Source organism: Eleutherodactylus coqui, chromosome 13 (genome assembly GCF_035609145.1).
Source record: "Eleutherodactylus coqui strain aEleCoq1 chromosome 13, aEleCoq1.hap1, whole genome shotgun sequence".
In the NCBI taxonomy this organism is placed as follows: domain Eukaryota; kingdom Metazoa; phylum Chordata; class Amphibia; order Anura; family Eleutherodactylidae; genus Eleutherodactylus; species Eleutherodactylus coqui.
Genome location: NC_089849.1, coordinates 49,966,983 through 49,984,809, shown reverse-complemented (window position 1 = coordinate 49,984,809; position 17,827 = coordinate 49,966,983). Strand labels below are relative to the sequence as shown.

Below are 17,827 nucleotides of genomic sequence, written 5' to 3'. Positions count from 1 at the left end.
TATCTATCTATCTATCTATCTATCTATCTATCTATCTATCTATCTATCTATCATCTGTCTATCTCTCTCTCTTCTAGCTATCTATCTATCTCATATCTATCTATCTATCTATCTATCTATCTATCTATCTATCTATCTCACTTTCTATCTCATAACTAGCTATCTCATGTCTATCTATTTCATATCTATCTATCTTTCTATCTATCTATCTATCATCTATCTATCTATCTATCTATCTCATATCTAGCTATCTCATGTCTATCTATTTCATATCTCATATCTATCTATCTATCTATCTATCTATCTATCTATCTATCTATCTATCTATCTATCTATCTATCTATCTATCTATCTATCTCATATCTAGCTATCTCATGTCTATCTATCTGATATCTATCTATCGTAGGGACTACAGTAGACTTCAGCATAGTTGGGGTTAATTTGGAACGGGAAGTCCAGGCTGTCTCTATAAAATACTCACATCTGGGCGCTGCAAGCTAATTAGACAGCTAAATATTAATTAGCAGGCTATTAAGGAGACGCTGCAACCTAATGAACTTGTGATGGCTCATTTGCGGAGCACTGATAGGAGGGTTATCAGACTCAAGTTCCTGTAGGGGGTTTTGTATCACTCATGAGGGGACTCATTAGAAGGTGGCCTGAAGATATTGCCCTAACATGGGGGTCATAACTGTTGGACACTGGGTGACGGATAAAACAGAATTTCTGAGACAGGTTCTCATCCTAATACAAGTCGTGCTTGCAATGAAGAGCAAGACGGCTGCTCATTATGTCTGTCTCAACCTTTATTCTTCATTCTCTTCTTCCTTTGTCTCAGCTTCTTTCCTGTCTGTATGACCATCATCAATCATGCACCATCCACCTCCCTCCATGTCTGTTGCTCTTGGGTATATAGACAGTGGTGATCTCTTATTAATGTGTGAGGATTCCGGTATTATGATAATTACTTACCAGCAACTGAGACCCTGCATGTGGCAGAGAAAATCCATCTCCCATAAGGGCAGCGGTGGCTCCGAGCTCCATTATGGCACATTTAGTCAGTGTAATGATGCTTTATTCCTCTTCCCAGTTTCTATCTAATTTTATGTTTATCCTCCTAGTTGGATTCTGCCTCCTATATATAGCTGGTGTCAGTCTATTTTATATGCTTCTTTAATATAATTTCCGAAATTCATGGGTCTCCTGGCAAATGTGCAAATTATTCGAGATTGTAGATAAAAACCAATTACCATAAAATATAGATATTTTAAATATTTTAGATGATTTTGCTACCAATGCGGAAATGTGCAGTATAAGGAAATTCGCATATGTGATTCTCATCATTCTAAGCATTGCATGCCACCTGAAGGAAGCTCAGTTGTTACCCGAGTGTTGAATTTGCCAAAATATTTAAAGGGGTATTCCGGGCTTCTACTGTTGAGGGCCAATCTTAGGATAGGTCGTCAATAGTTGATCTTTGGGGGTCCGCCACTTGAGATCCCTGCCAATCAGCTGATCTTCTGGTCCGCTGTCAGTGCAGTGGGGTTGGATGTCTTTGTCGGTGATCAGGGCCGGAAATGTAATAAACGGCTTCACTCCCATTGAAATCAATGAGAGGGATTCTTTCTATTACTCTTCCAACTCCTCACTGTGGTCATAGTAGCATAGTAACATACTATGTTACTATGTATTACACTTCCAACTTCTCATTGTGGTCAGGGATGGAAATGTAATAGAAGCCATCACTCCCATTGATTTTAATGGGAATGAAGCCGTCTATTACCTTTCTGACCCTGAGCACCGATGGCAACGTCCATTCGAACTGTACTGATAGTGGGCCGTGGGATCAGCTGATGGGCAGACATCCTGAGTGACAGACCCCATCTATCAACTATTAATGACCTATCCTCAGGATAGGCCATCAATAGTAAAAGCCTGGAATATGCCTTTGAGCCCTCATGGGCATACCTAATATGAGGCCATGTTGGATGAGGCTTGGTGCTCAGCCAAGCCTTACTTTACATCAGTTTCGTGGCATTCCATTGTCCTATTCCATCATAGGGAAAGGAAAATCGAATGCCAGCTGATGTGTTTTTTATTGTACTTTTTGTTTGAGCAAGTCGTGCCCAAAAAGAATATGCCCTGATGCTCCCAGCCATTGAAATGGCCAAATTCTTGAATGACCTGCAGGTGTGCTCTTTTCCTTCCCAAATGCACATTAAAATAGAGCACGCTATGTTTTGGTTATGTGACGCAATAGCGCACGCAAAATACATGTTTGTGAACGAACCCATTGAAATCAATGGGTTCTATTTTTTGCATATCGTGCACGCAAAAATTTAATTGCGCAAATGTGAATCCGCCCTTACACTCAATGGGTTGGGTCCCGCATCTGCTGATCCAACCCTTCCAGTTTTACAGTTGTACAGAATGAAGCAGAACAAGGGAATGCAGAAGCGTTACTGTGAATGAGCCCTTAGGAGCTCGTGCTTGGGCAGCAGCATTTAGTCTATTTTGAGAAGAGAGTCCATTGTTCCCCTCCAAACCAGCCTTGGGGACTCGTACATGTGACCAGTTTATGTCCTTATGAGGAAGAGATAGAGGAAAGCCGGCAAGCTCAGGCTGAGCGTTAGAAGACGGAACAGCGTTGTGTTACGTTTCCTGATATAATTTGCTGTTCTCATTTTGCTCTGCACACGTCTAGAACAGTTGTAGACAATATAAAAAGTCTTTTAATCATGTTGTATTAAAAAAAACGTGTTCGCCATTGTACAGTATCCTGACTGCGTGCGACATCAGGGCAGACACATAATGTGGGGCACGTAGAGTGTTACTAGGTTACAGCTGCTATTCCGGAGTGCACCACATTTATTATTGTACATTCTTGTTACTTTTTATGCTTTGTGCTACTGAGTTCATTTGACGACTTGAATAAGTTGCGCATTCTCTGTTTTATTACGCCGTGTGAATACGCGCTTGCATTTTTTTATACTTATAAATGATGCACAAGCAGGAAATTACATCCAACGATAGACGTTTCTCCAGCAAATGTGCTCCAGTATAAAACAGACTTACAGTTTTCTTAGATCACTTAATATTGTGGAAAATATAGACATTACTTCTACCTATATTTCGGGAGCCTGTAGGCACGACATATCTGGTGCCTTAGACTCCGCACATTGGCCTCTTCCTTGGGGTGTTTGAGCAATGTCGGAGTTCGCTCAGGCATCCTGCTTATACAGGCAGATGAATTGTTGGTTCATTCAAACGAGAAATCATTCAGTCATTCATATTCAAGATATAAGTGAATGAGAAGAACTAGACGACAATCAGTATTTAAATGAGCCAATGATGATATTCATGCTTGCATGAAATGAATGATAAGTGTTTGAATTATCATTCAATCATTGGCTGTGATTTTTTTCAACAATAATGTTTCATATAAAAGGGCCTTTTAGTCTTTTATGGTTTTAAAATGTGCAGTGGAGAGTCCATCGCTTGTTGCACTCTCCTACCAAAAGTAATTGGACACCTGAGCAAGAATCAGAAATTGTATTTATTTATATATGTTAATACTTAGTGTAATCTCCTTTGGCCCTAATGATATTGGATACTCTCCATTGTATACTTTATACTAACGTCTGATGCACTTCAGCTGGTATTTCCCTCCATTCATCCTGCAAATGTCTGGTGAGTTCTCTGAAAGAACATTAGCGCTGTTCATATTTCCTGACCTGATGTTCCATGTTTGGCCTAGAGATGTTCAGTAGGGTTTAGATCGGGACTCCGGTCAAATCGGGGACTAGTGATATCCTCAACTTACGTAAAACAGTGTTGGATTTGTGACAAGGCACGTTGTCTTGTTGGAAGTATTGATGACCATTCCCAGAGTATTACCACATTATCAGTACATTATTGTCTAGAGAGTCAGGGTCCATGGTTCTTTCCTCTTCAACCAACGGAACGAGACCATGCCATGTAAAACATCCCCAGACCATAACCTCTGTTGTATGTAACTGTTGGCATAATCCACTCGGACAAAATGCATACCCCAGGCATCCTCCCCACCCAGGTACGTGCATCTGGTTTGAAGATAGAGTAGTGTGATTTGTCACTCCATAGAACTTTCTTCCATTACTCAACTATCCAATGACTTTGCTACTTGAATCATTGTAGACAGGCTGATGCATCTTCTTTGGAAAAACTCACCACACATTTGCAGGATGAATGGAGGGAAATACCAGCTGAAATATATCAGGTATTAGTAGAAAGTATACCACGGAGAGTATCCAATGTCATTAGGACCACAGGAGCCCCACTAAGTATGAAAGGGAGTCTGTCAGATCAATCATGCTGCAGGTATCATGTTATAGAGCAGGAGGAGCTGAGCAGACTGATATATAGTTTTATGGGGAAATATTCAGTATAACTTGTATTTTAATCATTTAAACCTCTGTGCATTCATCTATGAATGACTGCCTGTTTACTGTGAATGGAGGCGGTCAGAATGATCTTTGGTCCGCCCCGCCTACAATCACTGAACGATGATCGTTCTTGTGTAAAAGCGAATGAACAATCATCATTGGGACAGCCTGTGGGGCATCTGTGCTAACAGGTCATTCCATATAAAAGGGCCCTTACTCTATTACTTTTGGTAAATGCATCTGACCAGTTGCCCCTCATTTCTTCCACTGTGTAATGTATCCTCCATATTATGTTGGAATTCATACTGGTAAATCTAGTAATTCACCTGGATAGATTACACTGATTGCTGGCACATCCACTAATACCCTGTTTCCCCAAAAATAAGACCTACCCCGAAAATAAGTTCTACCTCGATTCTCCGGGAAGGCTTCAAATATAAGCCCTACCCTGAAAATAAGCCCTATCTGCATTATATTAAAGAAAAAAGAAATGTTTACCTAGCAGGCTCGGTCCGGGTCCTCCTGCTGCTGTCTGGAGCTCCGCCGTGCCTCCTGCAGTCCTCGCTCACCCACAGAAGATCATTTCCTGGTTACAGGATTCATAAATCCCACCTCTAGGAAGCGATGGCCCTGATTGGTTGTCGAATGCTGCTCAGCCAATCAGTGCAGCACTTGATGAACCAATGCTATGGCTGTGATTTGTTCATCGAGCGCTGCATTGATTGGCTGAGTAGCGGTAGAAGAACCAATCATAGCCATAGTGCTGTGGAGTCGCGATTTATGAATTAGCCAATCCATTCTGCCGCTGAGCTTTGGAGAGCAGTGGGAGGGGCCTGAACCAAGCCTGCTAGGTAAATACAATAACACATCCCCTGAAAGTAAGACACTGTGACTCTTTTGGGGCAAAAATTAATATAAGACAGGGTCTTATTTTCAGAGAAACACGGTACCAGTAATACCGGTGTATCACAAGGCTGTGGTGCATGCTTTATTCAGCAAGGCAGCACATATCTATGGAGGAATATGCCACTAATCCACACCAGGTCCATGCCCCCTTTTGCCGATTCCTGTGAAAATGTTGTGTCAGAATAACAAAAGCGTCTGATAAATATGGTGTTCGTGCCGATTCCCATTCTATTCAATGTAATCATGCCAAAAACCTTGGCAAGTATCACTGAGCAGTCTTCTGCAGGCAGAGTTTTCCTTTAATGCCTGCAGTCCTGGGAAATGCATATGATTATATATCATAATTACACATTGCTCTGATGGGATTTCATATGTAGGCTTTCCCTCTACCTGATGCTCTTCCCTCATGGACACCTATAGACAAATGCCTTCTGTAATAATGAATATACATTCATCCATTTAGACTCTGCACTAATATGTTTTCTCTTTTATATCAATGCAACCTTAAAGGCATTATGCAGGACTTAAAGGGGTATTCCAGGCTTTTACTATTGATAACCTATCCTCAGGATAGGTTATCAATAGTTGATTGGTTAGGGTCTGCTGCTCGAGATCCCTGTCGATCTGCTGATCCTGCGGTCCGCTGTGAGTGGGGCTGAAGATCATCATTGGTGGTCACGGACAGAAGTATAATAGATAGCTTCACTCCCATTAAATTCAGTTGTATTACATTTCCGGCTCTGACCGCAATGAGGAGCCGGAAGTGTAATATAAGGTATTACTGCCATTGTTTTTAAATGGTAGTGAAGCTGTCTATTACACTTTCAGCCCTGACCACCAATGACGATGTCCAGCCCCACCGCATCAAAATTCGACCCGAGGATTAGCTCATTGGTGAAGATCCCGAGCAGCAGACTGCTGTCGATCATTTATCAGCAGGGGTTATATTACTTGTAGTTGTTCTCCTCTGCCTTCCATCCTGTCCACAGGTTCTAGTTCTGTATTTGCTTGTTCAAGATGGCCGATGCAATCTTCAGACTACTTCATCCCCATAGTGCGCTAGTAGTGTTAGACTACCAATGCACTATTCATGCTCTTTGAATAACCAGCACTGCTCATGTAATCAGTGCTGGCCAATCAGAGAGCCGTGTGCAGTGTTCATTAGCTCAATAAAAACTTGGGGAGGCCACCTTTGACTGCTGAAAAGCAGGTCCAGCATCAGCAGATTGGACAGATGGCAGAGCAGAGCAAGGGCAGGTAATATACTTTTTGGTTCCGGGATAGAATTTTATCCAGAAACGGAAGGGTTACTTAAAATATGGTTGACCTATCTATAGGACAGGCCATTAATATCAGGGTCCAACTCTTGGCATCCCACTCATAAGGGGCTGGTTGCCTCTTCTTCGACCTGGGAAGCCATGTTCATTGGTCATATAGCCTTTCTACAGCTCAAGTGACTGGAAATGAATGGAACTGAGCTGCAATACTAGGCAAAGCCGATACAAAATGTACAATGCTGTGCCTGGTATACAATGAAGAGGCCAAGCGCCATGGCTTCTTCAAACAGTAGGCATCAGGAGTTAGAGAGTTAGCCCGCCACTAATCTGATGACCCAACCCAAAGATAGGTCATCAATCTCTAAGTCCTAGAAAACCACTTTAAGCATAAAAAATAATAAAAATAATAATACTACCCAATGTGGTTTACAAAGATCACATCCAAAGAATAAACCCTACAGCCATTATTGGTGTCGATGAAGCAGAATTAGGATCTGGATAGATGAGGCACGGCAGCTTATTGAAGTCTGTGCCTCTACGACTGTGACCTGAGTTGACGTAAATTACATTTTCTCCATCCGTCTAATGACATCGTCCTTCTTTTGTATTCCTCCTTCCCTTCTTCTGGTGCTTATATCGCTTTCTTCATTGCTCCTTTTTCTCATTCTATCCCTTTCTCTCATGAGCAGTCCCTCTCAGTAATAGGTTGTGATGTCCCTGCATGGACCCGCTTCTGTCTCTGTTCTCCTGTCACATTGTTTTTTTCCTCTAAATCTCCCTGGATATGTAATTCCGTAGCTGTCTCTTCCAATCTTCCAGCTGCTGCTCTGAAATGCGCTCTCCCCTCTCCTTCACCTTCCTTCTCTCTCTTTTCTCCTGTCTACCTTCCTTAATCTCCCCTCTGCCTCACTAACCTTTACTGCTTCCCCCTTACTTCATCTTCTTCTCCATCTGCCTCACAATGCCGTCACCCCTCAACCTCTGCCATTCTCTTCTGCTCGTTACATTTTTTTTTTCATGGCTTGTTTGCTGTTTTTATCAAGCTGTTCTTTGCCTGTCTTGACACATTATAGTAATTCTCCTAAACTCCTTCACTTTTTTTTCACAATTTCTATTTTTTTTTATTTACTTGCAGCATTTTAAGTATATTTTCATCCTTTGTTCCACTTTTCATGACGTAATCCATTTTTATCAGGGACACAAAAGTATGGGCCAGGTGAGCGATCATTCCACTTTTCAATCAACTATACATCAGTGGCCATTAGCTGCGGTCTCAACTTATTAATAGATGGATAGAAATTTAGGCTGCAGGCCCTCCCGGGAGCCTGGACGAGACCTTTTGTATAATCAACCACTACCTGCCACAACCCTTCTGGCAAGTGTCAGAGTTGCAATATTAGATTGTGAATACAAGAAGCAAATTCATCTTGGAAAGCGCTGCATACATACGTTTATCGCTCCGAGGCCGTCAACTCTTGCTTCTGCACAGTGTATAAATATGTGTTATATAACTGAGCACCAGATCTAATACAGTCTCAAGCGCCGTTCTTCTGAAAAATGCTTGAAACAGTTTTTAGTACAGTATGCTAGGCTGAAAAAAGACAAATGTACATCCAGTTTAGCCTGTTTACACCCCCACCCCCTTGTTGATCCAGAGGAAGGCAAAAAAAAACAACTCTGAGGCAGAAGCCAATTTATCCTCCTTCTCGACTCCATACTGGCAGTCAGAATAATCCCTGGATCAACATTTGAAATCAATATGTTCATGTATGAGATATATAATTTGTACCCCTCACCCTTCAGTGATGGTCCTCATATTCTCCAGCTTGACTAATAATCCAGCCCACATTAGGACATTAGTCCCCAACTAGTGTAGAATTCTTTAAATGTAGTTTTGCATTTATTGACAACCCCTTTAAGGGAGACCCAGATGCCAAATACCTCATCTGGATCAGACATGGTAGTCCCAAACTGGACAGGACCATACCACAAATACAAGCAATACCAATGTGGATATATAAAATACCATATATACATTTATTTGATACAAACATGGATAACATGAATAGCAATACAAACCTAATAGGGAAGTTTGACCCTGATCTCACGAGTATGAGAATTCCTACCTAAAATACCTAAAAGTGGAATGATAAGGATGGCCCCTTATTACTAACCTTGGTGATCCTGGTTTTTTGTAGTTGCCAATGGAGCAATAGCAAACACTAGATGACACAAATTACCATAAGCAAAGGGATAAGATGTTACAGACTCCAACTTCTAAGTATATCTACAGCCAGACTATAACAGACGTACATGATAGAACCGGGTACCTTAAACAAGACCAAACACACTTGTAGACCATAGACAGACTGGGAATAGACCAGGAGTCAGACAGAGGTGCAACCAAGCATCTATTCGTTTTGGACACAGAAAGAACTCAGGTTCAGATGACAAGACTCAATACAAACCAGACTGAAGGCGTCAGAGATACATCTGATGGTGTTCAGACAAGACTCAGTACAAACCAGACGCAAAGCATCTGATGGTGTTCAGACAAGCCGTCAGGCATCACACATGTGACTTGGTACAAACACAAACAAGTGATAAACCTGTATCAGACATTAATCAAGCATAAAGTCAAAGTACGGATACAAAGATGTGACCAGCATGCATGATCAAACCATAATGAAGACGGGAGAATAATTGGCGCCCTCTGAAAGGAGGGGCCAGAATATATGTGCGCAGAACAATGGTGATTAAGTGACTGGCCAGTACACCTTACAACTAGTGCAATAACCAACACCCACTGTCATTGCATAGCACCACAATAACTGGGAGCACTGGTTGCTTCGGGCAAGGACATGTGACTGCTGCAGCCAATCACTGGTTATATATGGTCACTGCTGTGGCCAGTGATTGGCTGCAGCAGTCACACATCCTGGTCGGGAAAGACAGAGCAGTTTTAAGTTGTGGAAAAGCCCTTTAAGATGTTTATCAACTCTTGAGGAAGTTGTTGGGAAATCTGAATTAAGAGACGTAGGTCTTCCATTCTGGACCTTCATCTCTCAGCTATAGTGTAGAATGGCTACAAGTATCTTTCACTATAGGGGCATTACATTGACAGACCATTGGCCTCAATGAGAACTGTATAATGTTTAAAGGGTTTATCCAAGGAGAAAAAAAACTAAAACCAGCTTAGAATGCTGGTACTCACCTCAACCGATCCCCCGTTGCTCCGGTTCCATCAGTAACCGGTCCCCCTCTGGTCTTCATTTCCTGCTGCTGCAGTGAAGAGATGTTGACAACATGAGATGTGATCACTATAGCTAATCATGAGACAAAGTGAGTCGGTGATTGGTTGCAGCAATCACATGTCCTTGGTGATGGTGATGTCATTGTTGACTTGCCGCAGCAGGCAATGAAGGGCAACGAAGGACTGGGCACTGTAAAATGGCAGTGCTGGGGGATCGGGGGAGATGAATAAGTTTTTTTTTTATGCTTTGCTACACTCTGAGCTTGTTTGAAATGTTTTTTATCCCTTCATAACCCTTTAATGTTGGCACCACAGGGGAATTTAACACTTGCTATTGTGTTCCTATACAGATTGCAGCTGATTGCTGGGGGTCACACTGTGATCTGTTTATCATCAGAGGAACCTTCTAACAAATAGGGATTGTTCAAAGTGGGCAGCCAGAGTACAGTACTCTTAACTCTTTACCACTAGCTGTAGACATGAGATTTAAACCAGCATTACAAATATTATCGCCATGCAGAGACATAAAGCGTTCTACGCATCCATTCTTCTAAAGCTATTAATCAACTTGTAGTGCTATAAACGTATAGTTATGACAGACTACCTGCTAAATAAATCCAATATGTGTCCCTAAAAGAATGTAACACCTTTAAAGGGGTTTTGAAATTACAACAAAACCCCATCCACCTACTGGGCGCAGCCTAAGATGCAAAAAAGAAGGCATACTCACCTATCCTGGAGCCCTAGGACGCAGCTGAGAGCCACCGCAAGTATCAGTGGCAACTTATGGTTAGATGGCCCGGCGGAAGTCAGGTAAGTATGTACGATGACACTACAGTCTCTGATTGGCCGCAGCGGACACATAAGTTCCGCTGGGCCGTCTACTTGAAAGTTACCGATACCTGCGGCAGCTCTCAGCTGCATCCTGGGGCTCCTGGACAGGTGAGTATGCCCTCTTTTTTATTTTGGGCTGGGCACAGCGAATGAACAGGGTTTTATTGTAATGAACAAACCTCTTTAGGTTGAATGGTTGTGTTGATTTACAGTAGTCTTCAGGTCATGCCACAGATCCTCAGTTGGATTGTGATCTAGTCTTTGACTAGGCCATTCCAAGACATTACTACCTCTCCAGTGTAGCTTTAAAAGTAAGTTTAGGGTCATTGTCCTGCTGGAAGGTGGACCTTTGTCTCAGTCTCAAATCTTTGGCAGACTGACATAGGTTTTCTTCAAGAATTTTCCTGCCACCAATCTTTCCACTGATCAGTTTTCCCTGCCAATGATAAGCCTCCGCAGAGTATGATGCTGCCTCCATCATTCTGTGGGGATGGTTTTCTAGGGGTCATGGGAAGCGTTGGGTTTGCACCACACGTAGTGTTCCTCATGATGGCCAAGAAGTTCAGTTTTAGTCTCTTTTGTCCCTAAAGACATGCAAGGAGGTCCTGACCAGAGAACCTTCTTCCATGTCTTTAGGAAGTTGACCACATGCTGTTGGGCGAACTCCGAATGTGTTTTCTTATGTTTTTCTTTAATCAATGGCCTTTTTCTGTCCGCCCTTCCATAAAGCCCCACTCTGTGGTGTTTATGATTTATAATGGTCCTACGGACAGATACTTCTCCATGTAGATCTTTGGAGGTCCTTCAGAGTTATTGTTGGTGTCTTCGTTAAATCTTTGATTAATGCCCCCCTCGTCCGGCCTATGAGTTTAGGTGGTCGGTCTTCTCTTGTCTGGTTTGTAGTTGTGCCATATTCTTTCCACCATGTTCTAATGGATTTAACAGCGCTGTGTGGGAAGTTCAAGGTTTGGGATATTTTTTTATAACTCAACCCTGATCTATACTTCTCCACAACTCTGTCTCCCACCTGTTTGGAGAGCTCCTTGGTCCTCATATGGCTGGCTTTAGTGGGGTCACAAACAGGTATATTTATACGGACATCATGTGGCACTATGACTACACTCGGGGGAACAGTATTCAGCTAATTACATCACTTGTTACTTTGTTGGACTAGACTTTATTTAGGGGCTTCATAGCAAAAGGGGTGAATACACATATAATGGGGGCTAATACATATGCACTCAAAACTTTTCAACTTTTACTTATTTATTTTTTAAATCTGGTATTTTTTACCTTACTCTGTAACAATTTGGACTGTTTTGTCGGGTCCGTTACATAAAATCTAAATTAAAATCTATTTTAACTTCAGTTTGCAATGTTAGAAAACAGGAAAAGCACCATGGGGGGTAAATACTTTCGCCAGACAGTGTAGGAACATAGTCTTCCTTGAGATTTAATAAACTGAAGAATATTGCGCCCATAATTCTCTGACTCTAGTTACATCCCTGCTGTAGTGTAGCTTTGCACCAGGTGGGAGAGCTGATGGTTGCCTGATTTTCAGTATGGAGAGGGTGGAGATGACGGAAGGCTTTCAAGTGTGCATCACTTTGCAGAGTAAGGGCTCCTCCACACTGGTGATCGCGATTTTGCAGTCTTTGTTCCGTTGGCCATGGAGCGTTTTACCGGTTTGTGTGAGCCAGCGGAGAGACGGCTATTGCCGAGCATGGCAGCGAGTGCACTGCATATGACAGCGTATCTCACGCTCATTCTCATGTGCAGTGTGACTTTTGTATATATTTTTTTTATTCCCCGCAGTCTCATAGTGGGGTCGTATATGTATCGTCGCTCATATGCAATGTATTATGTATGGACAGAGTTGCATATGCTCCCATAGGAAAAAATAGGGCTCTCGCTGCGTGATACATGATGAAATATGCGGTCAGTGACTCAATTCACCGTGTGTCATGCATCACGTTAGTAATACGGACTGAAATGACGGTCGTGTGAATGAGCCCTAGGTTTTCTTAGGTTTTAACGCTGGTGTCTCTTAACAATTGTCTTGCGGGAAATTGCTGCACATAGATGCTAGCTGTAGGGCAATGGGAAATTATAAAATGCACTACTAAGGCCGGTTTCACATGAGCGCTAATTTTGCGCGAGTTTTGTGCGTTGTGGGATGCGCAAAACTCTCACGAATATGAACTCCAATCTTTTGAATGGAGTCATACATATAAGCGATGTTTTCAGAACGTATCGCCCTCAAGGACCTTAAATACATCGCATGACACTCTCATGCCGTGCGATGTACATGCGAATGCGATGCAAGGTTTGAAATCAATGGAAAGCACTTCCGATCCGCTATCACGCGTGAAAGTTGTGCGAAGGGATGGGCAATGCAGACATTTTGGCCATAAAATCGCCTCGCATCTGCTGGTAAAACGCAGGTTGATGAGCACGATACTCGGCTCGATATCACGCTCGCCCATGTGCAGTTACTGTATTGTTTTGTACCGAATTTCTCAATTTCGTGTGTTTTTTGGGTCTGTGGCGTCCTTTCAAAATCGCTGCATTTTTTCCGGCGTTTTCCCATAGGCTTTATTATAAGAAAAAAGACCCCAAAACATCAAAAGAAAAGCTTGATGTGATCGAAAAATGCCACTAAAAGGCTTGAAAAAAACGCATTAATTTCATAGTCTTTTATTGAAGCTACCAAAAAAGATGACTTGTGAAGGAGGCTGAAGAAAAACACAAATGGAACATTTAATTAAAAAAATGCCAGTAGAAAACCGTCTGGAAGGAAGCCTTAGTAGAGAGCAGAAGGAGAATTTACATGCAGATGATGCCCCGGTTGGATTTGAACCCAGGACCGCAGAATTGGAAGACAATCGACTTTGCATTCCATAGACTTTCTGCAAACTCTTTTCTCCCCTGTTCTTTACCTTCACCTTTTCCCTCCATGCTGCAAGCTATTAATCTGCCGCTGTCACGTCACCTTCTACTTGTGGTATTGCAGGGTGTAATGTGTGATCTGTTGCTTTACTGCTCTGCAGACAGTTCTACTTCCCTCTCCATCACTCTCGCTCTCTCCCTATCGCTCCCTCCATCTATCGCTCTCCCCCTTCTCCCCATGCTGCAGGCTGTTCCCCCTCTGCATGTATCAGCTTTTTACGGCTCTGTTGACAGATGGTGCGCTGCGGCCCTTGAAGGGAAACTAAATACTACAGCTAAGGAGCCAGAGATAGGAGGGGGGAGAATCAGGGGAGAGGGAAAAAATGGGAGGTAGGAGAGAAAGGTGCGAACAGGTGTGTAGGGAAAATAGGGGATAAGGACCAATATGCTGCATGGCTGACCCTTGCGGATAATCGGCATCAACCTTGCAATCAAGAAATAAATACAATCTGTACAAATCTGGCATTAACACACGGTTACGGAGAAGGAGATTCGTATTACCGTAGCACACCGTCTATTCATGCATGGGGAAACTGTGCTTACCATCAATGCAGTAGAGCAGAGTGGTGTGCCGCAGCAAATGGAAAATTAGTACAGCAGTAATGATATGCTTATTGAATACAGTATGGGCTGAAATACAATGCCGGCCAGAAGCTACTTACTAAAGATGAAAAAGTGTCCGTTAAATGTTTATCGTGAAGCTTGTTTTGCACCCTAAAGCCGGCCGTAGTCGTAACCTTTTATGTTACATTAATAGAAATGATCCAGTGTTTGTTGGTCAGTCTATGATCACTTCAAATTAATAGATGCCTACAACAACTATTATGTTTAGGGTGCCTCAAAGTGAATTATCCCTCATGACTCTAGATGTATGTTCAGCCACAGCTCCCTCAAAATACATAGTCCTTCATGGGGCACATAAGCGGTTGCCAATTTGCTCTTGAGTTGTTTATCTCTGGGGAAATTATAGGATCGGGCAGAGAAAAAAGGCCAACATATAAGAGTGTGGTTTTCACATTTTGCTAAGGGGCAGCCTTTCGTGCGACTATTGACTAAACCTGATATTAAAGTCAATAGAGTTGACTTTTAGAAGAAAGGAGGTTTTTAAAAGAAAGAAGGTTTCTGCATCGGCATAGAAGGGGGTTCTTTACTGTAAGAGCAGTGAGACTATGGAACTCTCTGCCTGAGGGCGTGGTGATGGTGAACTCACTAAGAGTACAAGAGGGGCCTGGATGCCTTTCTTGAGTGTGACAATATTACATGTTATAGTCACCGATTACTTGAGAAGGGTCGGTGATCCGGGGATTATTCTGATTGTATTCTGAATTTTTTTCCTAAAATGAGGAAATTTGGCTTCTACCTAATCTTTTTTTTGTCTTCTTCTGGATCAACATTGCAGGCTAATAGGCTGGGCTGCATGTATGGATGCCTTTTTTCAGCCTCATATACTATGTTACTATGAGCCTGCCCACAAGAATGTAATATCTAAGACCAGCTTTACACAATATCGTCTAATTATACTCTACTTGTATTTTGGTCACATGTGACATGCTATGCTAAAAAAAGCTAAAGTGTCAAAACCAAAGTGATACCTCAGCCCATATCACTTCTCAGATCTCTAGTGTTCCCATTTGCAATCACCCCATGAGAGTAAATACTATAGACGCAGCGTAGGTGGATGTTAGGGATCCCATGACTTTGGTTGACCCCATCTAGATTCTGCTTAAAAGTTGTGACCCTGAACAGAGATACCTCCTGTTTGCAAGGGCTTTAATGGAAGCAAATAGTCATTGTACTCATTTATCATATTACGGTGGACACAGGATCTTCTGTTCAAAATGGAGGGCTTTTGCTATTAGTTCCTTAAATAATCACCACCGCATATAATCCATATCAAGTGTTTATATTGTATATAGTATATCAGCCATACTGGAACTATGAGGAGACTATACTTTCTTTTATATATTGTCTGGCTTTCCTTTTAGGTTAGGTTCACATTTGCATTGGAGGTTCCGCTTGCAGCCTCCAAGAAAATGCCAGTGGGCGGGATGGAAGCGGGACGGGTCCATCTGGCACTGTTTGTTTCAGAACACTTTGGGTTTTTTTGCCTCAGTGGACATTGATCACCCATCCACAGGGTAGCTGATGAATGTCTGATTGTTGGGGCTCCACCGATGAGACTTCCATCGATCACTAGAATGGGGTCTTGAGCCTCCCGTTTAATCCTTACTACACGACTGCAGTGAGGAGGAGTTTAAATGGAAAGCACTTGAGCTCGCAGAACACTTGGCTGTCTCCATTAGTCCTATAAACCATGAATATTGCGACACAGAGCATTTTCAACCACTGCTCCATTCAAACTCCTTGGCACTGTGGCTAGACTATGCAGTCAGGAGGAATGGGGGAATTGGATCCACTATTCTAGTCTGGGGATCCCAGTGGTAGAACCCTCAGTGATCAGACATGTATCACTTATCTGGTGTTCTGGTGATAAATGTTCATCGTGTGACAGCCCTTGTATTTCGATTGGGAATAACTTTTTGTATTCTGGAAGTGTCTTCAACTTTTGTGATGAAATGTAGATATATATAAACAATGTATTGTAGCTTTATACCTTTACACTGAATGATCACTGCATTAGGATCACCCACTCCACTTTTTTGGACGATCATAGCTTTTATATGTAGGGTTGGTAACATTCTCCATACTCAACTCATGCATGGCCGCTGCAGCAACTCCATTAGTTGGTGCACATTTGGTGGATAAGTGGGAACAGATCACACAGCCCTTTCCAGTATATCCCTAACATGTTCAATGGGGTTACAGTCTGGTGAGCTTGGGGGCCAAGGCAGTGTGGAGAATTCATTGTTGGGTTCCTCTAGCCATTCTCTAGTGATTCAAGTTCAATGACACAGAGAATTATCCTGTTGAAAGATGGCACTGTGGTCAGGGAAGACTTCCTGAAGATATGGGTGTAGATGGTCAGCTAACAGGTTCCTGTAGCATACACCATTCAAGGATTGTGGTATGACCAATGGTTCTAAGCCATGCCAAGAAAACACACCTCAGATCACGACACCACCAGCACTAGCCTGCTGTTGGTCTTCAGCTACTGAACCTCTGTCAATACAAGGTACACCACATGGTCATTGTGGAAATGTATCTTAACTTCCCCGCAGCTGTACTGTTGGGTCAGTTTGTCCACTGTGGCACATCGTTGCTGTGATACCAGATGCTCGCCTCTAGGATCAACCACATGTGGCCTGCCGCTACGTGATCTTCTGTCGGATGTCTGGCCATGGTTCAACCAGTCTTGGTACACTCTTGATACCATGGTTCAGGAATAGTCAACAGGTGCAACTGTTTCAGAAATGCTGGCACCACACCCCTGGGCACCAACAATCAGCCCATGGTAGAAGTCACTCAACTCACCTCGTATATCCATGCCTGGCAGATGTTGACTTCTGTCGCAGATCATGACACAGCCATCACTTGGTACCTCATAACTGATCACAAGATGCCACGTGCAGTGATCGTTCAGTGTATGTAGTACTGTATGGAGATTTTAGCTTCTGGGTTTAGTCTTTTTAACCTTATGTGGAAGTATACTGTGATGTATATCATTTTTATATCTGGTTGAATGCATTTTCAGCATTTCTTTCATATTTCAGCTTTGTTCACGGAAATCCCACATGATGTCAGTGCACACCCTGGAGAAGATGTGGAGATGGCATGCTCCTTCCGTGGCAGTGGTGACATCCCCTATTCACTGGAAATTCAGTGGTGGTATATCCGCACCCATAAGGACTGGGCAAACAAGGAAACATGGGCAGACAGCCAGGTAAAATGGTGTTGAAATAACATACTAGGTGGAAGAGCATGTTGACTAAAGTCTATATAAAATACCAGATGTTCCATGTTGGTCTCGGAACCACTTTTTATAGGAGTACTTTATAAAAATGAATAATTTAGAGGATTCTCTTTGAAAAGTTATGAAACTTCTGCCTGGATTGGCAATGAATGCATGGATGTCTGTATAAAAACATGTTCTCTGTTCTCAATTCTGTAATATCCAGCAAAGTGTTCCAAATCTTCATTATTAAATCACTAATAAAGGACATAACTACAGTGAGCAAAAATATGGTAAATGTTTGCCCGTTTTTTTTTTTTTGGAACGTCCACAT

The 17,827-nt window shown here is 42.4% G+C and overlaps 1 protein-coding gene across 1 annotated transcript in view; it reads left to right on the top strand.

Moving 5' to 3' along the window:
- Window positions 1–17,827, top strand: part of VSTM2L (V-set and transmembrane domain containing 2 like) — a 67,713-nt gene that overhangs the window by 30,234 nt on the left and 19,652 nt on the right. The window contains exon 2 of the mRNA XM_066586684.1: window positions 17,315–17,484. Coding sequence (XP_066442781.1) covers window positions 17,315–17,484 — 170 coding nt within the window. The remainder of the gene's footprint in view (window positions 1–17,314; window positions 17,485–17,827) is intronic.